Source organism: Haemorhous mexicanus, chromosome 2 (assembly GCF_027477595.1).
Source record: "Haemorhous mexicanus isolate bHaeMex1 chromosome 2, bHaeMex1.pri, whole genome shotgun sequence".
Lineage (NCBI taxonomy): Eukaryota > Metazoa > Chordata > Aves > Passeriformes > Fringillidae > Haemorhous > Haemorhous mexicanus.
In genome coordinates, this window is record NC_082342.1 from 111,620,054 (window position 1) to 111,647,998 (window position 27,945).

Genomic DNA, 27,945 nt, shown 5'->3' on the forward strand with positions numbered 1-27,945 from the left:
AAAGCTTTTTCCTATTTACTGTCCGTATTCCTGCTGATCCAAACACCTACCATGTATGTTTAGATGTAGTCCACAACAGTGCCTTGTCAGAAAAAGTAGCATTTATGCAGCTTTATTGAGTATGAAAACATTGCTGCTTAGCATTTGCCACACTGAAAAAGGAAAATAACAGCATGCACATACAGTCATATATCCTTATGCACACCTCAGTAGTACTGAGATTGAGTTTAGCTATATTTGTCTTAAAAAATGGTATTTAATAAACATACAATATTTAACAATTATTTATTTGCAACTGGTATGCAATTGTTCAATAAGAAAAGTAAAACAAGCTATTAAGCTTTACAATTATGATTCAAAATAATCAGTATTCCTATTGCTTCCTACTTAACTGCAACATTTCTGGTGTGAAAACCAGCTAGGGGGCAGACCCATTTTGGGTGTTATTCTGTCCTTTGTGTTCCTTAACAACACTTGGACTTGTAAACAGGTTTCAAAAAACCTATGTGAGACCATATATGGACAATTAGTCCAGTATTATTGTGTAATATTTTTTCCCAGCTATATTGTCCTGAGTCACCCAGAACACACTAGTAAAAATCAAGAGCCATTAGTATTTCCCATACTGATGGGCAGAGGGACCGTGAATTTCACGGTGCATATACTGCAGTACCCTTCTCTTGTTGCAAACAGGAGTTAAAAGGGACTTTAAAGTTAATTTCACCAATGCATCAAATGATTTAAATGTTCAGTGCCAGCTTCTGGAAATGAGTCTCTATCTATTTGGTTATGGATGGAACTGGCAGGATGCCTGTATAAGATGTTAAAGGCAATTTGGCATCATCTCTAGATTTTTATTTCTCAGATTTTATGGACTGGCAATTATAGCAACACCAGCCTTTGATTTGAACACTATGTTTATGCTTAGAGCACAACATTAGAAATTAAAATTGATCCCGAAGTTAGTTTCCCCCAGAGACAGTAAATGCAAGACCTCAGTAGATAGTATCCTCTTCCACAAATGTTCATTTTTACAAGCCTAAACTTGAGGAATTTAAAACAGTTTTCTTAGCTTTTTATAAAGGAAAGGAAAAAAAATAAAATAATTTGAAAATAATCTCTAGTTTTCCTGCAATGGTATTTACTATTTAGGCAGTTCATATCTGGGTTTTATACAGGAATAAACATTGTAGCAACTACATTTAGGAATTAAATGTTTTGCACTTTTTAATCAACTTTTTAAGACCGTGCAAGCTTGGACATGTACAAAAACTGAAGGCAAGAACACAAATTTCTTACTGCTATTAGTGTTTAAATGCATAATGGTTTCTAAATAATTTTGTATGCCAACTGAAAATCATTGCAAAGGCATGCACTAAAAAATGTTGTCGTTCTCACAAAGCTCTAAACTGTCATCAGAGATTGGCTGAAGCTGGAAGGCAGCTCTTGAGATCATCTAGCTTAGCTCCTGTGCTCAGAGCAGGGCCAGATGCCCAGAACCATGTCCAGTCAGGTTTGAAATATCTCCAGTGATCAAGACTCCACCAGTTCTCTGGGCAAGCTGTGCCAGTGTTTGAACAGCCACAGGTGTATCTTATATTCAGGTGGAACCTGATGGGTTTTAGTTTGTGCCCATTGTCTCTTCTGTCAGTGGGCAGTGATAAGAAGGACCCAGCTTTCTATTCATTCCCTCTCATCAGGAATTTATACACATTGATAGAATACTGAGCTGCCTCGAGTCTCCAGGCTGAGCTGTCCCAGTTCTCTCAGCCTCTCCTCATAGGAAACTGCTTCAGTCCTGTGACCTTATCTGTGTTCCTGCACTGGACCTGTTCCAGTGAAATCCATCCCTTTCTCACACCCTGGAGCCCAAAACTGGACCCAGCCCTCCGGGTGGACCAAGGCTGAGCAGAGAGGAAGCTGATGGCAATGTTCTGCCTAATGCACCCCACGGTGCTTTCAGCCTTCTTTGCCACGAGGGTCTGTGTGAGAGACTTAAAGATCACAATTTGGTCAAATGCTCTTAAGATCACTGAAGGACTTTGCCACTGTAGCAAACCAGCCAAAGAAGCAACTGCTCATCTGTGACCACCAAAGCCCATCCCGTCTCAATATGCCTTCTGGATTCTGATATTTGGACTGTGAGTTAACCCACCTGACAGGAACTTGTGATAATATAAAGGTGGTACTAATGTCCAGTCATCTCAGGTCTAAGGAAAGGTGAGTGAAGCTGGGGAGAAGGATGTTTTACTGCAAGGAGTCTGTGGGAAGGCCAGCTCAGCAACTGGTAGCTGGCTGTGGCTGGGTCTGGTGGGGGAGAACCATAGCCTGCTGACTGAAGACAGGAGGCCACTGACTTAAACAAAGAGAAAGAACAAGCACGGGACTAATTAGCATTGGAAATGAAGGAATCATTTAACCAACTGAATGAGAGCACTGTGTAGCCAATGAGCATTGGTTCCTTTTTTTTTGCTAAAGTGTATAAATAGTGAGAAGTTTTGGGCAACCTTGGAACCCCCATCACTGAGAAGCCCAGGGTGAAGAGGATCAATGGGATACTGCTGGATCCATGGGTGGTGACTATCATTCCATCTGATCTCTTTCTCTCTCTCACTGTCTTTCTGCCTTCCCTCTTCCCCCCTCAATCCTTTTCTATTTCTCTCTATCTCTCTACCTCACATTTTACTGTTAAATAAAATCCATACTATTGACTTCAGCATATGGTCTTGTTTGCACCTTAATTCAGGCAGAGGGGTCTCCCCAGTAATTGTAATAACTGGGTTTTAAGAGTGTGCTCCTGACAGCTGTTTGTCTACCAGTACCTCAAGGCTCTTCTCTTCAGAGCTGCTTTCTGGCCAATTGGTCTTGAGTGTGGATTGTTACCTGGGGTTCTTCCTCCCAGGACACAGGACTTGGCATTTCTCCTTGTTGACCTTCACAAGATCCCCTCAGTGTAATTCTCCATGCTGTCAGGGTCTGTGTGAATGACAGCCCAGCCATCTGGTGTAATGGCTGTTCCTCCCACTTTTGTATGAAGTGGGTAATTACTGAAGGCGAGATCTATCCCAGGGACCAGTTCATTAATGCAGATTGTAAATTATACTGATTCAGGATCAACCACTGTGATAGCTCACATATGACTTGCCTCCAATGCAACTTTCTAGTCTTTCAAATGCCTGGATATGGTTTAGAAGATTAGCTGTTCCATCACATTCCCAGAGATTTGGGTGAGGCTCAATAACCTGTAAGTCCTGCTTGAAGGTGAGAGTGACACTTGCTCTCTTCCAGGATGCAAGAATTTTTCCCAGTTGTGATTCTTGAAGACAATTGATAATGGCCTTTCAACAACACCTCCCAACTCATTCTGCACTCATAACTGCATCCCATTAGGACTCAGGTGTGACCAGAATTGTGAGCATGATCATGCCCTTACAGGTTCCACCATGGGTATTTCCCACACTTAGTGTGAAGCAGATTTCAAGAAAAGGCCAACTGTGCCTACAGAGAAAGTCTGTTTCCCTGCTCTGTGAGCAGCACTTACACAAGGCTGTGGCCTCATGCCAGCCTGACATTTTCCTGAAGAATTCCCTCAAATAGAAGAGTCTTCTGCTAGCACTGGCTTATGTTAAACCTCAATTCTCACAACCAGTGAAAGACACAGAAAAGAACATCTGGCACCATGAAGAAAATATGAGATGACTTAGGGAGAAGAGTTCTCCTGTGTCAGATGAATTTCTGCTGTGGGAAGGTTTTACACAAGCAGCAGCTGCAGCTAAATCAGAGCAGGATCAATGTGCACAGTAAGGTGAGTGGCTGCCCTACACCTGCCACAGCAGGTTCCCAGCACTGAGGATCCTCCCCTCAGCCCACTTGGTGTCCAAGTGGAGAAGTATTCATGGGCCAGAGCAATTTTCATTTTATATTTAAAACCACACAATGTTGAACTGTCCCAGGACAGTTCAACTGTCTCCATCTTTTTCGTTCAAAATGATTTAGTTTCTTCTTTGAGGGGTTTGGTGTAGTCTGATTCAAATTTCATTGAAACCTGGGTTTGTCAGCCTCCAGCTCAATATGCTACACTTAGCTTGCTTTTAAACTCACCCTGTATTTTTATTTGATTGTAGTGCTCCTGGGGACAGGCGGTGTTGAGACAAAATGGATTTCAGCTGATTTAATTTTCCATCCTATATATTTTTATAAACTCAGAAATGACCAAGCAAGAGTGCACTACAGTAGAATATAAATCCTCTTCTGGGATAAAAATAGTTCAAACAAAAAACATTGAGGGAAGAAGAAAATCAAATTCCCTTTAAGTTCTCTCCCATTTTGAATTCTGTATTTCTAAATCAGTAAAACATTACATTTTTCAAAAGTTATTTTCTGCTATTTGGAAGACAAACTCAGTATTTCTTTAAAAATAAGTTTATTAAAATTTGAATAGATGAAGTGAAAAATGAACTAATGCCAGGTATTAATTTTCTTCTTTTCTGAACTCTCAAGGGAAAAAGCTATAATTTTTAGCAATGTTATATCTAGTAGAAGATTCTTATTTATTAAGATGTCTAATTTAAAGAACAGAAGCACACTAATGAATAAATGCATTTATCCTGAAACACAGATCACTACGTTACTATAATTTTTGATCTATTTATTTATTTATTTTAAATCAACAGCTGATATACAGTTTTATGATTCCTGAACAAATACAAGCTGTGTTACTGCCTTGCCATTTATTCTGAAATTGTGTTCTCCATGGAGGGGGAAAAGTAAATAAGCAAATTTAGATTGTAATTCACTCTACAAGAACAACTCTAACCATGTCATGGCAGAGCCCATGACTGCTGAAGTGTTATAAACAGCTCCACACCAATTTTTCCATATAATCAAAGTCAATTACCCAGTTACTTTGCAACCAAGAAGAGATGAAGTACCTTGGAATAGTAAATAACTAGCAGGATTTCAAAGTGTGATCTGAAAGTCTAACAATGATTACACCAAGGTCACAAGAAACATAAAAGAAATTTTGCAAAGGAGAGGTTCCCTTTAGCGTGGTTTCAGTCAGGACTATTAAAGCTAAAAGCACTTACAAAGTATATATGCTTAGGTTGTAGACTCAGTGAAATTGGTTTTAAATCATTAATAACAGAGTATCTATTGTTATTAGTTAATTTGTAAACAATATGTATGTTAGATATACAAACAGAAAAGGCTGAATGATAACCCAGGTTCACCACCAAAAGCTCTTTCAGGTTATAGCAACTCCTTGTCCTCAGAAGAGAGTTGTTACAAAGCAAATCCCTATTGTGCTGTGAAGCAGCAAGGCATTTTAAAGGTAAATGCACTATTTCACTGACTCTCCCAGTTTTGGCCAGGGCAGAGTTGGTTTTCTCACTGTAGTCATGAGAGAGAGCAGGGAAAAGCTGGGCAGAGGCTGGGCTGGGGGTCATGCCCAGGATGGAGCTGCTGGCTTCATGGATGAGCCTAGGTTGTATTCCATACTCCATAGCTTCCACATCATTGCTGAGGGGTGATTTTCTGGAATAAACCTGGGGTGTTGGCTGGAGTCAGGGAAAAAGGGCACCATGGAGGGTCCAGGGCCATTTTTGCCTTTTATCTCGGTGGCCACGCAAGGCCTTGGCCTGTAAATATCCCTTTTTGTATGTAAATCACACAGTCTTTTGTATACTTCTGCTATTAATGTTGTTGCTGTTCCTGTTAGTTTTCCTTATTTCATAGCTGCTTTTCAAGCAAATTCTCCTTAATTCAGATTCTCTGTTTTTGTCTCCCTCTTATGGAGAGAGGGTGAGAGGGAAAGGAACTCTTTCATTGGGGTTTATTTTCAAAATGGTTTTTAAAACCAGCACACTGACAAAAAAATAAGGAAGGCAGTTTAAACCAGAAAGATTGCAACACCTGCATCATAACATAACAAACACCTCAAGCTTCCAGATATCAGCAGGTGGATGCTGTAGCTCAGAAGGAAAAATATGGATACATACAAAGTTTAGTTTAGAGAGTACAAAACACAGATTGTTTTCTGACACTTGACCGACATTTAACAATTCAGACAACAAGCTTCAGAAATTCCTCTTTTTCCAAAAAAAAAGCTACTAGAGATCTTAAAAGAAATCTTTGCTTTCTTCTCTCGTGTCTTTAAGTTTACCCTGTAGGTATTTCATAATATTTAGCCCCATAAAGTTGATAATTACTATCTCTAGTAAGGGGGATAAAGTTTTTCATAGAGCTTAAGGCCAAAAGAATTTACTACAGTCCCGTCAGTCTCAATATCCAGAAGAATGCAGGTCAGATGGATCTGCAGCTTTATTGAAAGCTCTGTGTTCCAGCTCTTGAATTAGGATTGAAATTCCCTTTTCCACCTTTTCATCACCACTATGTACAATGTGTGTGGAGTGGGCATGGGTGAAACACCAGGTCACCACAGAACCACAGAATGGCTTGGGTCAGAAGGGACCTTTAAGATCACCTATTTCCAACCCTTCTGCCATGGACTGGGAACCTTTCACTAGACCAGGCTGCCAGAGCTCCATCCAGCCTGGCCTTGAACGCTTCCAGGGATGGGGCATCCTCAGTTTATCCAGGCAAACTGTTCCAGTGTCTCACCATTCTTCACAGTAAAGAATTTCTTTGTAATATCTAACCTAAACCTCTTTAAGTTTGAAGCCATTATCCCTTGGCCCATCACTACATGCTCTTGTAAATAGTCTCTCTCCATCTTCCCATCTTTACTGGAAGGTCACAATTAGGTTACCCTGAAGCCTTCTCTTTTCCAGGCTGTACAATCCCAAGTCACTCAGCTTTCTTCTGTGCTAAGGGTGCTGATTGGAGGGATGCTCTATCCCTTTATTCATCTTGGTGGCCTCTGGACTTGCTTCAACATCTCCATGTCCTTCCTGTGCCGGGAACCCAGAGCTGGACACAGCCCTGTAGGTGGGGTCTGACCAGAGCAGAGCAGAGCAGAGGGGCAGAATTCCCTCCCTCACTTGCTCCCTACAGGGATATGTTGCAGCTCAGGATATGTTTGGCCTTCTGGGCTCATGTCCAGCCTCTCACCCACCAGCAACCCCAAATCCTTCTCAGCAGGGCTGCTCTCAATGGCTTCATCCCCCTGCCTGGATGGGTATCAGGGGCTGCCCTGACCTAGGTGCAGCACCTTGCACTTGTTAAATCATATGAGATTCCTATGGGCCTGCTTGAACTGTCAATTCCTAGATTTCTTACATCTAATAAGAACATCTTTAAACAGTGCCAGAGAAGGAATTAAGTTCTAACATAGAATTTAGAAACTGCAGGTGACAGTGATGTACTTTTTAAGGTAATGTAAGAAGAAAGAATATTAAAATGAAATGCTGAAAAGGAGACAAATAAAACTTAAAAAATTAAACACATCTCGGGTTTCTAAAACAGCACCAGACACAGGCTGGACAACTGTCATGAGCAGTGGCCACTGCATTTCCAGGCATTCAGGCTGAAATCCTTCTGGGTGGCTGCCCTGCCATGTCTTCAGGGGAAGCAGGTTGTGGCTCTGGAAAATGGGCAACAGCAGCTTCTGCTGTGACTGATGAAAACTATCATTCTTAATCCAGTGAACAATTGAACCTAACTAAAATAAAACAATTTTCAGGTAAAATTTAGAGAGAATAAGAATAATTTGAGTGGTATTGCTGTCTGGAGAAATTAGTTTCAGTGATTCAGTTGCCCTATTTGTAAACTGAGGATAATATTTCTATTGCAGTCTCAGAAAGAAGATGAGAAAATTAACTCATAGTATCTGGAACATGAGAAGCACTATAAAAGTGCTAAGTAGCAATTATAAAGTTTTATTATCAGTTAACCTTTGCCACAAAAATGAAATAAAACTCTATTAGGCCTTAAATTTATAAAGATGAAAATGAGAAATGTGTAACTCACCGGGTCCCTGATAAACATTCCAGGCAATCTAACATTCATTGCACTCCCTACATCAAACAGTCTCTAGACAATTACTGGGTACCAGCACAGGAGCTTGATAAATTGATTTTACTTTGCTCATTGATTTTCCCATGTCATAGAAACAATATCATTACAGAATCTACACACTTGATTGTTCCTAAGAATTCATTTTGTCAATGTTTTAAGAAAAGATTTCATTAGAAACACAGTACTGACAGATTTTCTTCATGGAAAAAAATTGCCTCATCACAGAAACAAACAACATTAAAATTAATTTTTGGTACTCTTCCCTTTTCCCTCCTCTCCCTTCTCAGTGAATGTTCGTGTGTCTGGTTATATAATAATTTCTGGTATGTCCTTTTTCCTTGCATAGGAGTGTTTCAGTAGCAGACTATATATAGGAGATCAGAGTTATGTTATAAATACTCCTTAGAAATAATTTTGCTCCCTTTAGCCACACAGCTCCCTGTGCCACACTCACTTAGGAAAGCCTGAATAAAATGGTCCCATAGTAATAAATGTGTTGCTCGCATTGAACTTTTTTTCCCTCTTGGCTAAATATTTACATTTCCAGGTCATAAGAAAAAGAAGGCTTTTGAACAGAACCAAAACAGTTCAAGAGCATCTTTGATTTAATGTCATGTCTTGGAATGTTAATACTTCACCACCAGACTAATATCTATGCATGCTGCATTTATATGGCAAACTTGAAACAAAAAGTGATGCTAAATGTCAGAGTCCCTGCTATAACCATGCCACTTAGCTACTTAAAAAATAATGTTTAATTCTCCTTCTAAAAGCTCAAGTTTCATTCTTCCCTCTGATAAACTGATAAAGAGAAATCTCTTAAAAATGTTCTGGTCTGACCTCGATTCTGAACTTCAGAGGCAGAAAAAGGCAGACAAGTCTCTATACACGCATTAGTCAGTTCTCTCAGCAGGGTATCAGAAACCAAGATCAGAGATTGCCAATACTTAAAAAGTCAAAATCTGCCTGCAGATGTGCATGCTGAACTCCCACTGAAATCAGCAGGGTGAATTCATTCATACAAGGAAAAATTTGGCTCTAAATGAAATATGTTGATCTAATAATAGCATCTTCTACCAAACTGAGTTGGAGGTAGAAACTTGACTGGTCAGCCTTTCTAGAGCTCAAGAATTTTCCTGCACTAGTTGTCAGGGAAAAGCTATTAGTATTTTTTAGCCCAGACATACTGAATCAAAGAGATAATAGTTAATATGCTTTACTAATAATTGTGTTACTACAGTTAACACAAATCTGATAGGAATTGGGTTAAATTGGTACAGGTCTTTTCCATGTGCTTGTTCTTTGTAAAGTGGTCTAGAAGTAGCTGCTCCTTACACTAGCTGTGATTCCTCAGAAAGTCAATTAAAGAATACTCATTTTTGTTTCTTCTTTTTTAGCAGAGTAGTGCTGCTTTTTCTGTATCACAATTATGCTACTGTTTCCCAGTAAGAAGTATGGTGAAGAGCAGCTGTAGTTTTAAAAGACAAGGATTTCACTTCTCTGCCTGCTCATTATCATTCTTATTATTCCTATGTAAAACAAGATTTTGCATTCTTCCTTAAAACAGGTAGCTTGATATAGACAAAAATACCTATGTAATCTAGTCTCTGTAAAAACTCTAGATACAGTGGTAGCATCTAAACTTGAGATAAGAAATATATAACTTATTGCAAAAGAAGTCAGCAGAGGCAATGATCGTTTCTTCAGGTATTTAAAATGGATTTAGATTTAGGCTATTGCCATAAAGAACTCTCCAATCTTATCTGACTGATTACATAGAAAGAACATAAAGCAGGTTATACTTTTAAATTAAATTTGTATCAGTAAAACTATCTGATTATTATATACTAAACAACCACTTTTGAACATATTCCTTTTTGTATAAGAAAATAAATCGATTCATAAATTGTTTAAACGAGATTGAGAGACCACAGGACACAACTGAGTAACTTTCATCTCCTACAAGATAAGAAACACACCAGAGATAAAATCTGGTACAACTACATGACAAAACAGTTTATGGTTTTTAACTCAATTTCATATTTAAGAAAAACCTCATTAAATTAGACTTGCCCTCAACAGTGACAACGAAACAACCCTACTAAATTGTCTCTTGCATAAAAATACATTTAAAAAATGGGAAAAACAACATACCAGACTGTCACCAATTCAGTAATGTGGTTAGCTGAAGTGTCTTTGATGTATAAAAACATCTTAAAAGTTGACCCATTAACAAATTGAACAGACTTCAAGTATTTCTTTCATTATAGCAAACTCCACAAAGTTTTAAATTCACATGAATATTATGTATCACAAGGACATCTGTATGATGTCAAAGTGTTCCAGTGAATTTCAGTATGGTTTCAGTTTATTTTAAAATAGATTTTATTATGCTCTTATGTGCTCTAATGTTGTTTTAGTTTATATTAGCAGTAAAACAGTTGATGAAGAGTTGATATTTTGTAAATTCTGGTTTTATTGACCATATTTATTTTTAAAACTAAAGGTCATGTAGCATGCCATGAGATAATCTCCTACTTTTATAGCAACTTAGAACAATCTCTAAATTACAAATATTTTACTAATGCCAAATCTGTTCAGAAAGATCATCTCTAATTTTCTTAGGAACTGATTTTTGGGTTTTGGAAAGCTGGAAAATTCATTAGTAGGAAATGGTTATTCTGTATATATTAGTTTTAAAATTCCCTGAGTCCGGCACAGAACTTATTAGGAGACTCACTTAAGGAAATAGAACATCTTAACCCAGATTGATTATAGCTCTTGGTGGCAACAGCTGGCTTCAAATTAAACTGAAAAAATGTATATGCATTTTGAAGCAGTTTAAGAACATGTCATAAATAACTATTGTATGATTCTTTCACAGAATGATGTGTATGAAATGGTGAGCTTGAGAGCCATTTGTAACAGTAAGTACTTTAGTTATAGTATGAAGAAAACATTAACACTTCCATCTCCTACACTGCAGGCAAATAGTTTCCTATTCAACAATGAATCAATGGATGCTGTCATTTTCTAATTGTACAAACAGTTTGAAAACACCTAATCAAATAATAGTTCATAGTCTAAAACTCTGGATATAAAATACTTTAGCATTTTTTTGGTTTTTAAAACTAAGAATAGTAAAAGTGTGGATATTGTAGAAAGTCTATCAGTAAAGAAAGAGAATGAAAAAGTATCTCAGAAGCTGCTATATGTGTATTGCCATTTTATGTTACAGACTGGACAGCATGAGCTCTGCTAACTTAATTTGGTACATATCATAATTTTATGTTAGCAAAAACTAACAAGAGAATAGGCATCACATTGCAATCTGACCTCTATTTGGCTTAACAAGGATCTGGAACTGCTCTTGATATCAAGCTGATTGGAAATTCTGGTTATCAATACATCTTCCAGGTAATTATTCCCTACATAGATTCTATTGATCTGTTTAAAACTGATCTCCAGTACTCCAGTACTGATCTCCATTGGCAGGAGGGGATGAATGGGGACCATTGGCTTGCTTCTAGGTGTCATTCATTAATTTCCCTCTATGTTACCCCTAATTGCTCCATATAAAAATCTCTTTTTTTTTCTTTTTTTGGAAAGGATAAAAAATTATAAATTACGCAAGCATTTAAAATAATTTTGGGATGAAAATGTAAATTAAAAATTCAACGACTCTGCTGTCAGAATCTCCATTTTAGGCAGCTGTCAGCAGAGTTCCCTCATAACACCACTGTAAGACTTCACTTTGCTGAAATATCTCTTTACAGCACAGCAGTAGCTGAACAGTACCAGAGTGGACTACAGAAAAATATACAATACTTTAAATATGATGCTGATGATGATGATGATGAACTAATTACCCCCATTCAGTGTCCTGAAAATGAGGTTGCTGATTTAGTATTAAAATGCTTGTAATAATATGGAATTTCAATCTTTGAAAATCCATTTAATTTCTTTCTATGGCTATGAACACAACTGAAACTCAGCTAATTATTTGAAGTGGTTGTCTTACTTTTGTCTCGTTTTGTGTCATCATGGGAAAGATGACAAGGGACAAAAGGATTGTCCACAGTCCCTGCACACAGTGAATCATTTTGGAGTAGATGATGAGCAGATCAGCGATCAGTTCATTTCTGATTCATGAATAACTGCAAACTCTATTTGTTTTACAAATAAATTTCAGGCTGACATTTTCCAGTGAACATTTGTCAGTGACATACAATTAACTTCAACTGACAATTAAGCTGAAGAAAGTCTGAAATAAACAGCGTATAATTCAACAATAAATTGTATTAAAATTTTAAATAAGCTTTGAAAAAAGAATTTAAAAGGACACTTGCAGCCTTTATGAATATTCTTGTTACATTAAATACATAAAGTCCAAAATCTATACACAAAGTCCATGTAACTGCTTTACTCATAACTGTTAAAGTGAATCTGCCAGAACAACCAGCAGTTCTTAAGTAGCAAGACTAAGAATTTCATGAAAATTCCTTGCAGAAAAATTCAAGACTTATGTCACCACATTCTGCTCTGCTTTTCACAGTTATCAATCATTATACTGAGTCAAGGTGCTCTCTTTTTGTGACAGTGAGGGAGAACTAATTATTTTATAGCAGACTGGAGTTAATTGAAAAAAGTCTACATGATTCCACACGAATAGCCCTTTATTTGAAAGGTGTTCTAGAGATATGCACTTCTATTTTAAACTAAAGAAACCACAGACAATGCTGCCCACTCTTCATTATTTTTGTTCTTGAGTTTTTTGTTTGTTTTGAGTTTGGTTTTGTTTGGTTGTTTTGTTTTGTTTTACGGAGGTTGCAAAAAAAAAAAAAAATTAGGATGTAGGTTTATTCACGGAGTCTAGAGGCCCTGCTGTTCCTTTGCAGTGCTGTGTATGACAGAAAACTGAAGCAGTTATATTGCTGCTAGTGGTATGTTAAAATATCACTGGCAGAAAAAAGTGCTTTGCATTGTGCTCTCCTGAGTATCTTGAGAGTAGCCGAACTACCTTCAGCTAAAAATAAACCACACCATTAAAATTGGCTTCTCAGGCAAAAAACTCTGTGCATAAGATCTCAAAACAATGGCTTTTAATTTAAGAAACCTAATTTTCCAGAATGGAAAAGAATAAAAACCTGAAACTTCCTATGGGTACTAATTTCTGTTAATATTTCGCAGCAGATGTCTGCAGAGAGACAACAAAACAGTGAGGAGGTATCAGCACAAGATGTAATGATTGTTGCATGCTGCTAGCATAATCATTATCATGGTTTTGCATGGCAAAGGAGAATCTTTGGGGAAGAAAGAGAGAGAAACTGGTTCTACCATCAGTTCCTGGAATGGGTCTTGGAATAAGATACCAAGTGGATGAGGTAGGCATGATTGCATATCAATTGCATAGCAGCAAAAGCTTAATATAAAATCTGAGTGGTGGTCTCATGAGACCCTAAGTGTTCCAGGGATGCTGATGAAAAGAACATTTTGTCAGTGATTGCAAGGAGGAAGCATCATTGATTTTGCTGCCGAGGGGAGTAGAAGTCATAGGCCATGTCTAAAATATGACCTGAGCTACAATCAAACTGATCAGGCAATGGATATTAAGGGACTAATAATAGATTCATTTGGGCTTGAAATGAATTTAAGACAGTTAAATGATGGACAGAAAGATATGCTTGGAAGGGAGACAGAGGGAATGTATGCTATTAAGAAAGTAAGTTACATTCCAGGCTGCAGATAAGACCACTCATATGAGAGAAGAAAAAAAGGAGAACAGCAGAGAAGTCTTAAGAATAGTTTGGTTCTAGATAGCCTCTAGTCTAGGTTGCATCCTTTGGAGCAGACGGGTGAAACTATCTCTTGTTCCCAGTCAGAGATGAACACCAATTTGTGCATTAATGCAGATGAAGCATGTGTAATAATAATAATAATAATAATAATAATAATAATGATAATAATCATAGCAGAAATACAACACTAATACTGATGCAATAAGGATCCACTATTTAGTATGAGTTCAAAGTTGTACCATGACCTTAGCAGCTCCAGTAACTACAACTAAAGAGGACAGTGACAAATGGCACTAAGTTAAACATTCCCCAGGAAGTTATTAATGAGGTTTGGTTTGGGAAAACTATTGTGATCCATATTAAGGGAAGGATTTGTAAGAAATGCAATTGCATATGACCAATGTTTTCAAGATCTGCTCAGAAAATGCTTGTGTTTCTTAGATGTAAAGAGAGAAATTAGGTACTTTGCCTCATATTGTAGTATCAGTCATGATGCTCATCCTTAAAACCAGAGCAAGGATGAGACATAGATAATGTATCAATTGGATAATGTCTGGCTGATAATACAGTCAATAAAGAAAAAACCTTACTTTTTACTAACAACTTTTAACTGAAGGCTATATAACTTCAACAAATTTAGCTTTTAACTGAAATATTTGCAAAGGAAAAGTAATTAACCCTTATTTACCCTTGGATCAATTATTAAGTAATTAATTATGTTATCTAGAATGTATTTATTTAATTTTTAAACCATAACATGACTCAGAACTGTAATTATGGAGTCAACACTCCTGCTCATAGCTTTAGAATTGAACAACTTGCTTTGTTTTCCAGTAATATCAGAGATTCAGTGCTTCTGTTCAGGAGATCTTCTTCAAAATTAAAAAAACAAAACTAAAACATTGTTGTAATAGCATTTTCTGAGAATTTATAAATAGATATCTTCTGTTCATTTATGAATTTAAATGAAGATAAACAAATTTTGCAGCTAGCTGTTCATCAGCTACTATTTCATTTGTTCTTGTACAGCATCTGCACAGGACGCTCATTAAACTTCCTGTGTGATTAAAACTCCAGGACTTTCATTTTAATAAACTACATTAGATTTTTAGAGGAATATTTTTCTTGCCATTAGTCATTCTACTTCCTCTTTCTTAGATCCTAATGTTCATCTAGAGAAAATAACAGTTAGCTCAGGTCTCTTTCAAAATGACTGATGATTCCCATTTATGTGACTGGAACAGAGGCACTTTGTTCTTATCAACATGGCAGCTGCCTCTATTGTGCTCTGGCTGAAGGAATCCTGGATTATTTATCAAGTCTGTCCATGGCAGTCATGCTGAAGGAGGACAAGTCTGCCCAAGTTTCTCGATAAGCAATGATTTTATGAAACAACCCTTAAAAGCAGATAAGCATTAAGTTATAGAAAATAATGACAATTTTTCCAGGATTGCTGCTTTTTTTTAAAGACTATCTTTAGTTATGGAGCCTATTTATCAAAAAAGACAGAATCAAATACCACCATCATGAAAAACCATATATTTCAAATTGTATAAATTTTACTCTACAATTATATAGAAACAGCTACGTGCTCATCATACTTAAAAAAATATAATATAGCAAAAAATTAATTCAATAAACTTTTATCCATAGTATTATCCTATTTTATTTTGCTTTCTTTAACTGCCAATTTGGCATCTCCTGAGTTGACAGTGAGTGTGCTGAGTATTCTCACACATTTCTATAGTGCTTTTACCCATGTCAGCAATATACATTCTCAATGAGGATCCCATTGCATTTTAACTTCTGAAATCATAAAACTATTTATACGCACTTTTTAATATAAATCGCTATGGTACAAAGATATCAATTTGTCACTCTATAAGATAATTATAAAGAGATCCATGCAATTAACTATTTTATACTCAGAAATACTGATATATGTCAGGTACCTTGACTTTTTCCAAGTGATCCTGCAGAGAGTCGATGAGCAGATCCCCCACTGGCTGCCAGGATCCCTTGAATGCCTCAGCCTGGCGAAGCTTCAGGTCCAGCTCATCCATTGCCTCCTGAAGGCCCTGCAGCCTCTCAAGAGCATCGTCAATCTTCTTTTGCCAATCAGCAGACTGTAGATTCAGCTTGTCCCACTCAGTTCTCACCTCATCTGCTTGCCTTTGCAGAAGTTTGGTGACATTGTGGGCTCTTTCCTCAGGTGACAGATCTAAATGTGAAAGTGGAGAGGCTTTTAAGACATATTCTGTGTGAGAGCTAATGCAGTTGCCACCCGGATATGTTGAAATCTCAGTAGGAAACTCTTCATAACCAAAGGCACCTGTGAAATTTGCTTTATTAATGTATCAAAATATCTTAAAAAACATAAATCTTGCCACCATAAAAATCAGCAAAATCTGCATTTAAGTACATAAAGGTATTTTGAAACATGCAAGGTGTAGCTAGAAGTTTATCAACTGATTCAGCACAATTTTTCTGCACATAGATAAATATTAATCACTGTGAAGCTTTTGCTGCAATTAGGTGGATTTGGGATCTCCTGTAGTACCGAGACTACAAGGTGAATTTTAGCTTAAATTGCAGCTTTGAGCCCTCAAATGAGGCTATAATTATAGACAGGTCCTGAAGGTTTAAAGGCAGTTTCAAAATCTGCTTATAAATATGCATGTCTATTTAGTACCACAGTGTTCAGAAGGATTGCTAAGGCTTGATTTCATCTATATTTTTAGCTTAGTTTCTGAACGCTGGCATTCAGCTCGGAGTGTAAAAGGAATGCTTTCAGAGAGGCTGGCAGGATTTATTTAATCATCACTGATCATCACTGATCTTCCCAGCAATGTGTTATTACCCTGCTCTGGCTTCAATTACCTCTGGGTTCTGGGCAGACCTTCTCCAGTGCCTCCACGGGCTGCTCAGCCAGGAAGATTCGCACAGTCTCAAGGGCACTCCTGATAACAGGCTCTTTTGTTTTTAGCTCCCTCTTGAAAGTCTAGGAAACAAAATTATTGTAAGTGGATCTATAAGGAAATATCAAGTCAGAATACCAATGTCAGAACAAAATTTCCAGCAACAGCTTACACATGTGTATGACAAAAAGCAATAAAACACGCACACAAAATGAAAATAATCAGCTTTTGCTTAACCTGAAATCACATTGTATTCAAAAGAGCAAAGGTGCTCTTAGCATACTCTATTTTTCTTTCTTCAGCAGCAGCTCCTTTTACTCTTTTACTCTCTTCTACACCCTGCTTTTAAAGGACCATGGGTAAGTTACTCAAGATTAGTATTAGAAGCTTTGGTAGGTCACTGAAAGTACATACATCTCAGTATTAATTTATTAATTTCTCCATTTTTTTTAATGAGAATATAAGAGCCTATTAGACTGATTCCAAATGGAAACCACACAAAAATGCAGATGAAACCCAGCCTGTAGGTTGAATTTTGCATTGGCTCTTCTGCATGTTGCAGTGAATTTATCTAAATGGTCCTTACCACTCTTTTATTTCAATATTTTCTGCTGTATTTATGAAACATTGTTGAATACATACAGTTTCTAGCAGCATAGAGGTAAAATATGCAGGTAATTTAATAGTAGAGTGTAACACAAAACACAATACTGCAAAAAGGAGAGCCATATGCCATGGGTAGAAAGCAGATATTTTACTGCAGGGATTAGAAAATTCTCTTTACAACACCAGCATTATATGAGTTTGTAACATAATAAATGTACCAGTTCAGTCAAATTAATTTTTAAACAAAATTTGTATTTCTATGAGAACTAATGAAGGATTATAAATTCAATATTAAAAAGTTCATTACACTTTAAATTATATTTGATATGAGACTCTCTGTACAGGAAACACCTACCAGAACTAATTGTGGGAACATGTACAGTTTATAATATGAGAAATCACAGGTAAAATGTTCTTAACACATTTCAGAAAAGTCAACTTCAGAAATAAAGTTATTCTACATATATTAGAATATATATAGAAGTATATATAAAAGTTATATAAAGTAAAAGTAATATATAAAAGTTATATAAAGTAAAAGTAATATATAAAAGTTATTCTACATACATTATTTTACTATAAACATTTAAATACACTTTCTATTAAATGGCAAAGAACTGACCATAGGGTTTGTAGCTGTTCTTGGGAAAACCCTTAAGCAAAGTCTGCTTTGTTGAAGGAAATAGCAAACCAAAAAAATCTTCATTTTGTGTTGAGGACAATAATGGGATTGGAATCTTTTCATAGAGTCTATCTGCTATCATAAAAGAACCTGTCATTTGATTAATATCTGAGATAAATATTTTAAACAATCATGTTTAACCTTTAAAAACAATACAAATTTACACAAATAAAGAAGTGTACTGTATATTGACAAGTAAGCTACCACTGGACACTTTTTTGCATAAAAACTGAGTGGAGTTACTACAGGGCTGAAAGAAAAATGTCTAACTTAGACATTTTTAGGTTTATAATTCATACTTGACTCTTGCATGAAGTGCAATAGAAAGAGGAAATATAATAAGCTTTTTTCATGCCTGTAATGAGGAAAATCTATTCCTTTAATTAGCCTTTGTGTTCATCTCACATCACTCTGTCCCACTAGAATGGTGGGGCAGGTCTGCAGGTCAAGTGAGCCAGCAGGAAGCATAAGTTAAAAACCAGCACAGTAATTTCCATGGACCGTGTGCTTTGCTCTCTGCTGATTGTATTAAAAGTAACATCAACAGTCAAACCCACTTAAACCAGTGTTTTTTAAACATTAAATGGTGTAACAGCTTAAAGATAAAATATGCTTTAGAAATGTTTCCAAAGATGCACGTTTTCTCAGTAATGTCTGTGACCCAAACCAGTCAAGAAGGAAGAACTTGCACAAAGGTCTGTTCTGCAAACACACATCAACAGCAGGAAGAAGTCACCAATATTCCAGGGGAACACAGAAATACACTGATGTGAAGAATAGTTAAAAGCCCAAAACACCTCTGAACTATGCATTTGGGAATGAGTATGGACTTCTGTAAGGACTTCTGCGTGATGGTGTTCGCAGGGGTCCCAGGATGAGGGAAGAGACAAGAAAGTTGACTCCATGTTCAGAAGGATTGATTTATTATTTTATGATATATATTATGTTAAAACTATACTAAAAGAATAGAAGAAAGGATTTCATCAGAAGGCTTGCTAAGAATAGAAAAGCAATCAATAACAAAGGTTTGTCTCTGACCGAGACTGTCTGGACAGCTGGACTGTGATTGGCCATTAATTAAAAACAACCAGATGAGACCAATCACAGATCCACCTGGTGCATTCCACAGCAGCAAATAAGAATTGTTTGCATTTTGTTCTTGAGGCCTCTCAGCGACTCAGGAGGAAAAAATCCTAAGGAAAGGATTTTTCATAAAACATGTCGGTGACACTGCTGCTGCTGCTGTAGACAGGTCACCCATGGCTGTGTACATGTGCACACAAGGAGAAGGACAAAAAATTCCTTCTTTCAGCTTGTACTGTTTTTGCAGAAAACTACAGCAATCAAATACACCGAGTGGCATTACCTTTCCAGAAGAGGTTTAAAGCCACAGAAGAACATATGTGCAATGAATCCCATAAAGCTTATGGGCAGGAATCAGTCTATCTTCCTCAAAACAATACAGAAATGTTAATAGGAACTTCTGACTTTGCACATTCTGTATTTTGTCACAAACAGAAAAGGCCCCTTCTTTATGAACAAAGGAAAACTGAGACAACGTGTCAAACTTTTTCCCCCCAACCTTTGCAGTCTGAATGTTGCAGCTGGTGGAGGCAGTTATAGTCTGTAAATTCTGAGTTATAGAATAATACACAGTATCTATATACAGTTTCATCTCCTTCCCTAGTTTTGATCTGCAAATTTTTACCAAATTAAAATATGTTTCAATTAAAGAAATTTGAAAAGGAGAGGATGAAGAACACATGAAGCAGTAGCACAGAACAGCATTAAAAATAATGAATGCTCATTTCATACTAACCCGTTCCAAAAGAAAGTTCTTACTGTATGAAGACAAAGCTGCTTTTGGATTAAAGATTTGTTGTGATATATGTATACACTACTGGTAAAAATCATAAATCATAAAACATTTTCTCTTTTTTTGGAAGAAAAACAAAAAGGAATTTATCTATCTAGAGCCCTGACAAATACATCTTTATAATAACTAGACCACCACTGAAAGCAGAATTAGCTTAAATGAATGTCTAATGTACAACTAATGATTGCAGGCCAATTTCATTGAATTCCTTAACTTCTTCCACACTTCCTGGTGACCGTAGAGGAAATCGAATACGCACAATGCATGACCTGACAAAAAAGTAAGTAAACTACTTTATTTAAGCATGTCTATTTGTCATCAACACTACAGCAGTAATGGCATTCTGTCCACCATTTAATAATGCATATATTGATCAACTTATCTCTGACCTCTACCACCTCATGAGTGTCCTTAAATCTCTTTAGATGATAAAACAACGATTGTTTAAATTGGAAAACGAAAACATAATAAGAAAAAGAGTTGCATTAATAAAACTAAAATTAATCTCTCTTATTTAAAAACTAATTATTTGTATTAATTCAACACATTTGCCAAACAGAATGCTTTTCAAAATATGGGGTTTGTCCTAATTGTTAGAAGGAGATATCAACTGTGGACCCCTAATTGGTTAATGTGTTGAAGCAGGAACTGTACTCCTTAGGCAGTCATGCTACAGATTTCATGTGAAAGGGTTTCCATGGAATTGTTAATAAGTGCCTTCTATGTTCATAAATGCTATTTATGCTGTTAATAAAATCACTACACAGCAAATGAGGCAACTCTTAAAAGAATGAAAGACATAGCAGGAAATCTGCATGATGCCTGAGTTACTTAAATTAGATTTACAGTAACATGCGCACAGTTGTTAATTCAATTTCACTAAAGCAATATTTTGATACTTAGTAAAAAAAAAAAAAGTAAGATAATTAAGTAATGTTTTGAACAACAGGAGTATTTTTTATCATTGACTAACACCACCACCACTACTCCTCCCCACACATTCTAAGGCTTTGGAATAGGGACAATTTCTTCCAAAAATTGAAAAAATGGCCTACTATATGTATAAGTTCAAACAAATAGCAGTTATGTGGGTGTATTTGGGATACATTCCAAATTTCCTTGTCTAAAAAGCACCTCACATTTATAACACAACAATGATTTTAACTGCATGGATACCCCTGTTCTCAGTTGAGTTCAAGCTCGCCTCTGGCACAGATTCAAGCATTTGAAATTTTCATCTGAATCCTACTACTAAAATTTTGAAGGCAAATCTTGGCAAATAGGAGCACTCAAGTGGTAAGGACTGACTTATTTTATCTCTTTTGTGAATCTCTTTTTTGTGGTATTTCAGATGCTCTTCTGAATGATAGAGAGGTTAAATATGTTTGCTCCTCTTTAAATTTTAGCTTTCAGGAAGAAAAATAAAATCAGCTTGCAACACTTTAGAAAAAGGATTCAGGCATAAAATCATATTGGCATTCATTGTGCTATTTCTCAATTGAATCAGTTAAACTGCATTTAAATAGTGTGCCCCTGATGAGGCTTACTCACTTATCAAGTGAAGAACTTAGCTGGGTTCAGTTCTGGCATTATCTGACAAAAACAATCCTTGACAGAAGGAAAACCAAACATTGTACTTATGAAGAAAGACCAAAACTGGAAGTTTTAGTCATTTAAAAGATTGGTCAGATCTGCTCTATGCTTCTCTAGTTTACTGAAGACTAATTGTCATAAGTGACATTCAAGAGAACAAAATGAAGGGTCAGCAGATTCTTTTTCTCAAGATCAACACACAACTTCTATTTAGTTTCACATGAAACACCCTGAGAGCTAAGCTCTGTACTTAAGGAAAGGCCCAAACCTCTCAGCTTTCCAGTACTGGGCTCCAGTTTTAAGCTTGATAATTGTACACTTGTGAAAACATTTTTCTTATGTTCTGAAATCAGCTAACCCGTTCATTCTGATATAGCCATTGTATATCTGCTTCTTTAAAAGAAACTTTTAGAGTGACAAAGTCCATAATGTCTGGGGGGAAAAAACCACCAACCAACCAACCAACCAACCAACCAACCAACCAACCAACCAACCAACCAACCAACCCACCAACCAGCCAATAAACCAACTAACCAACAACCAACCAACATGTTGCAAACATAGATTTTGTCAACAACAACCCAAAGTCAACTTCCATGTTGACTGTTTTTCTTTTCTCTGTCACAGTTGAAGATCAGACAAGGCAAATTTTAATTTCATGTATTCTGTTATGTTCTTTTTTACCACAGAGAATCAGCATACCTACACTCATGCTTCTGAAGGGCTACAGAATGGGAAAAGGAAAAAGAACTATTTCTAAAAGGAACTAAAACCTTCTAGCTTTGGTACTAGATGGGATGACCAAAGCTCTGTGTTATGTACCTGCAAGTGGCAGAGAAGTTAAAAAAGAGAACTGAGATCTCTTTTGTGAACTCATTTTGCCTCTACTCATGGTATCTTAATTTTATACAATAATTCTCATCCCTTAAAATTCCAAATACTTCATTAGTTTGGTGTGTGACAGAGACATCACTGAAGACTTCACCACTGAAGACTTGCCACCTTTATGATGAATTCTTGGAAACCCTTAAACTGCTTATAGAGCTATATACAACACTAAAATACTATAAGAAGTGATTTCTTTAGATTAAAAAAAAAAATTCTTCTGTCTAGGAGAAAATGTTTTTAAATACTTAAATATTATTTAGATGGAAAAAGCTTTGTTGCAATAATTCTATATTCTAATTCTCTCTAACTCTTATTTTGCCTCATGAGTTGTCTTTGAAGAAAGAGTTTGAGTTAATGTCACACTGAGTTAAAGCAACACCTATATTGCTTCTTTCATCCTGATATTCTGGATGGCCTTTAAAACTACTTTATGGAAGTTGCTACTTTATGGCTAAAACAGACCTCAGGCTTCTCCTAACTTTCATGGTTATATATAACACGTCTCAACTTTCTTAGGGGAAAGGTGAAAAAAGGAAAGGTGCTGCCCTGTAAAGTCATGGATGTTTTCACCTCACTGTCTCTGTGAGAGTGCTTTAAGTCCCACATAAAATTATGTGAGAAAGACACATCCCACACATCACATCTCCAGAGGGAAGACCTAGGAAACGTGACGAAAATGCCCCTTGCAGAAAAGCATTATGTTATCTTAGAAAAAATTGCCACTGAGAGAGACAGAGATGTTTTTTGTCCATCTTTCCCTTTTGGTTCTCAATCATTCAGTGAAGATAGGTCCTTGACAAACCACATTGACACCACTTCCCATCAGTTTGTTGCAGAAGATGAATGCCTGTGTGCCTATGGAACAAGCCATGTCTGACTTGTACTTGCTGACTTTTCACAAACTCAGGGTCTTAAAGCAGCGAGATATGTCACGTTCACTTTGCAAATTTGATTTCATTATCTGTTCTCAAATATTTCCTTCCCCATGAGAAAGAACAATGTTAGAGCAATATTTATTTACAGCTACCTGATGAACAGAAAAAGCACTGAACCTATTTTGTTTTAAAGCATCATTTCACATTTCTCCTTTAAGCAATAAAATCAGAGGTTTAGGAACTTCAGAAACAACACCTTTTGTGGCAAGTTTCACAAAGAAAGTTAAATATATACAGCACAATGCTTTGAGAGGATGATCATTGCATTTGGAATATTCTTTTCTCATGGAAGCAAGCTGACAGACTGATAATTTAAATTTTTCAATAAAAACTACATTTGTTTGAAATAACTTTTCAGGAAGCACCCTGAAGCATAATTGGGCATCAAACAGGAAGTAAAATCCTCCTATGATGTCATTAAAGACACATGGAGATGAAGGAGAGGAGAGCTTGAATGTATATTGAACAGCAGAGGTACTTGAACTGTGATTTCTTATTCAGACCTGAATAGACCTCAATGGCATAGGACATTAAAGACTGTTTAGGTGAAAGAAGACATTGGGTTAGCATCAGACTGGTGTGAATTGATTAAAACACAGAAGACATACTTTAAGCATGCCCTCACCACAACAAAAAATCAGTGTGAATCTTTGTACTAAGAATTATTCTTGAAGTATTATTATGGGGGTTGCTTATTTAGTGGGTTTAAAAAAAAAAGCCAAACAACTTCAAGAGTACAAGTGATCTATTTAGGTTCTCTTTTAATACCAATCTTAGTCTAGAATGGTTCCCCATATGATGCTCTGCTATGGTCTTTCCATAAGAATTACCTGATGAAACCAGTATGAACCACAGACAGTTGTCACAACAGTTTCATGGTGCAGAGCTGTGCAATAGAGCTGATACCAGCTACTCCTGTCACAAATGTTCTCAAAATCCAAACTAGGGTTTCAAAAAGTATACATGAGGTTGGAATGTCTGATCTAGAAAAACAATCAGAACTAATTATTTAATCCTCAAAAACTACTAGGTTAGTAATTGTTCTGGCTATGAAGTCTGCCTGTCTGTGACAGGTCTCTGAAGGTCATGGGCATTAACACCTCCTTCTCCAAAGGGCTGGTTTTCTCTACTGTGCTTGAAAGCAATAGCTGGAGCTCTTTTCAGCAAGGACTGTGTCATGCAGCACTAGCCAGCAAAGGGAAAAACAATGACCAAAAGATAATTTAAAAAACCCCAACATACCCGATGAGTATCATTCTGTCTCTGCACAGTGGGGAGATCTCCACCAATGGGTGCTTGCTGTTTCAATTCATCCTCCTTCAACTGCAGCCATGCCAAAAGCTCCTGAAGAGAGAGATGTAATCTCTTCCACTGGTCGGTACTGGCTTCCAAATGGGACCTGAAAGCATGTGTTAAATAAAAGATTCAGGCACAGTGGAAGTAAAAACCAAAATGTACAAGCCTATTTACTGAGCAAGATCCTAGTGTTTCATTAAGTTAATGATTTTTGAATAGCTTCAGTAGCTTTGAATTAGATTCTGGCAACAGAGATTTAAATTTTGTTCCACAGTCCTGGCTCTTTTTCACATCTCCTGATTTTTGTTTTTGATTGGTTGGGGTTTTTTGCTTTTTAGTTTCCCTCTTCAGCAGTGAGTAATGGCTGTGCTGAATTGTCAGTCTCACTAAAAGTGCACAAATCTTATCCAGGACCAGCATGAGAAATGTAGTCATCCCTTAGGATTACCAGGACATTATTTACCTGAAATGTAGACAGTAGTTTCCCAACTCAGTGAAGAGCAAGCATTTCTCTAAACCACTACACAAACCATTCAACTTACATAAGACTCATTCTCTTAATTTATTAAAATAAGAGAACCAATGCCATTCTTTTAAAAAAATGTAATGAGGAAATTGTTAAAGCAAATAAAATCCTCATATAGTATCCAACTTAATGTCAGTGCCATTTAAACAGAGATATGAATGAAACTATTTGAAACACTGGGAAAATTAAAAGACAAAATAGCATTTTAGGCAGAAAAGGTCTCCATAAATATTTATAAATATTTCCTCTGTATATGCATAAATATTGTTTTTTGGGATCAAGTATTGAGCTTATAAACTTCAGCAACTGTTTTCTGTGGCTGGACTGATAAAATCTTCACTTTTCTCTGTACCATAGATAAACCCACTAAAATTTTGTCTTTCTGGACTTATGAATATGCTATTTTTTAATTTCTGGTTAGGAAAAAAATCCAATTTCACCTCCAAGTAACATAAGAAATCCTCTGAGTAACTCAAACCAAAGGAGTATTACATAACAGTAAAGTAAAAAAGTGTTCTGGGAAATAAAGACAAATTTTCTTTTATTTCATACATTTCTGTTTAAGTTCTAGCTTTGTTCATATGACATTTATCTTCTTCTACAGTGATTGCACATAAAATCATTCTCTTCTGACACTAAGAATTCTACTCCTATACCTTCTATATAATGTTTTATAAAGAAATGTAAAAATATGGACTCAGCATTTTTGCAAATCTTATTACTTTGGATATGGAAATGATGAATTGATGAAGGTAGGGACAATTGCATTTCTCTGAAATGCTCTGTGAATTCTGTCTTTTTTCCAACCTCTTACATCAGGTAAAGTGGCAAGAAAAGAGAAGGGAAAGGGGCAGATCAGCTACATGCTGACAGAAAATTCAGCTGCTTTCAAAGTATGTGGGCTACTGCAAAATCTTCTCTTATTTCAAACTTAAATGCCATGTGTGAAGAACACTCCTAGACCAGGCCTTTTGATTTGTTCTCTCACAGGGCATCTGGGAGCTGGGGCAAAACTGCTTCACAGCAGGGGGAGGCCAGTCCTGCAGGCAGTGAAGTCTGGTGAAGACACTGCAAGCTAAAAAATTTAGATTATATATATATGTTCATATATTTTAAATTATTTACAGTTAGGGTGGTGAGGCACTAGAACAAATGGTCCAGAGGAGTTGTGGATGCCCCATGCCTGGAAGGGTTCAAGGGCAGGCTGGATGGAGCTTTGAGCAAGCTGAATGTGTCCTTGTCCATGGCAGGGGTTGGCACTGGATGATCTTGACAGTCCCTGCCAGCCCAAACCACTCTTTCATTCTATGATACCTCTGAAAGGAGCAAGGGGAAGAGAAGCTGGGATATTTATAGAGCAGCTGCAGGAGGCAACAACCAAAGCAAGGACCACAGGACTTTAGGACAGGAGACAGACAAGGAGCCAAGTTTCTGATTCAGGGTAATTCCCTTGTCTCATATTTATCTTGGCATAGGCAAGCTTCCACCTCTTCTGGAGAAGGGCAGCAAATGGAAGCCAGAACTTCTTCCCTGCTTCCCTGACTTTACAGGAAAAAATGCAGAAAGAGTGACCTGAAGGGGTTGTGTTACTGCTGCTGTTCTCTGACCTTCCTCAGCTGGGTGATTTTTTTTTTTCCTAGAACCTGTCTTGTTCCTTCATCTTCAGGAATATAGATTTATGCATGCACACACCAGTGTACATTGTATACATACACTCATGTACTTATGACTGTGCCCAAGATGTGCAGACAAAAGAGATAATACTAAAATAGTATAAAAAATATTTATAAGAAAAAAAGTGTTTATTAGGGTAAACTGTGCTGACATATCAGGATGAAAGAAAGTTAGGAATGGAAAAGAGCTTGGCTTTTCTTTAATATCTGCCATACATTTTATCTAATGCATTTAGAAAAGAATGTCCACCCAGGGTCTTCTGTTTCAGCAGACTATAAAATGGCACTAAATAAAGAAACTTCTGGGACTGATGTCTAGAGAACATTTCATATGCCTTCTCTAATCCCTCTTTTGTGTAAGCATTGCTAGTTATGAGGAAATCTGTTCCATTCAGTGCCATGGATAGAAAGAGCTTCAAACAGGCAGACTGGGAAAAGCCTTTTCATTTAGTCTGGTGGCCAGCAACACTTAAACTGAATATCTGAGAATTTAGGAATTGTTTCCATCCTAATCACTAAGTTATTGAAGACCTTAAGCCTTTTATTGGAAGCACAGATTTTAGAGGGAAGGTTTGTTGCTTTGAATGTGCAGTGCAGGAAGTCACTGTGATATAACTGGGGCTGACTAGTTCTGACTCAGTTAATGACAACAACACATTAAAATGCAAAAAATGAAAGATGGAATGTCCCATACATTTAATTACTGATATTTGGACAACTGACAATTTATTTTTATCTCACAAATCACTGTATTTGACCATGTTCATGGGTAAAATGCATGCGAACAAAAATTCTCAGACACTTTGAAGGGTTTTATTCTTCTTCTTTTGCTCCTCAGAAGGAAAAAAAGGAGCAATATGTCTCTTTTTCTTTAGTTATCAATATCTTTTCAACCTCACAGCCTTCATTTATTTTTAATGATTGATGATACGAAGATGGTTTTTGTCATTACACATCCTGACCTCCCTCAGGACCTGAGCTGAAAAAAGCTAATATTTCATACATTACTTTGGAAAACACTTCTGTCTTTTGCTGCCCTTTGAACTACCACCAACACACAGCAAGTGAAAAAATGAAAAAATGCCCTAGACTGAGTGCACTTGAGCTGGGCTGCCTATTGCAAAAGCCATATTTCTGGAGAAAAGTTTCCAGGACAATTTCTTTTGAAATGAAACCT

At 36.7% G+C, this 27,945-nt stretch overlaps 1 protein-coding gene across 9 annotated transcripts in view; it reads right to left on the reverse strand.

The window, feature by feature from the left end:
- Positions 1–27,945, reverse strand: part of DMD (dystrophin) — a 979,946-nt gene that overhangs the window by 169,323 nt on the left and 782,678 nt on the right. For all 9 annotated transcript variants that reach the window (XM_059839939.1, XM_059839938.1, XM_059839941.1 and 6 more), the window contains 3 exons: positions 24,516–24,672; positions 16,656–16,776; positions 15,728–15,996 (listed from right to left, as the gene is read on the reverse strand). In XM_059839939.1, the coding sequence (XP_059695922.1) occupies positions 15,728–15,996; positions 16,656–16,776; positions 24,516–24,672 (547 nt within the window). The remainder of the gene's footprint in view (positions 1–15,727; positions 15,997–16,655; positions 16,777–24,515; positions 24,673–27,945) is intronic.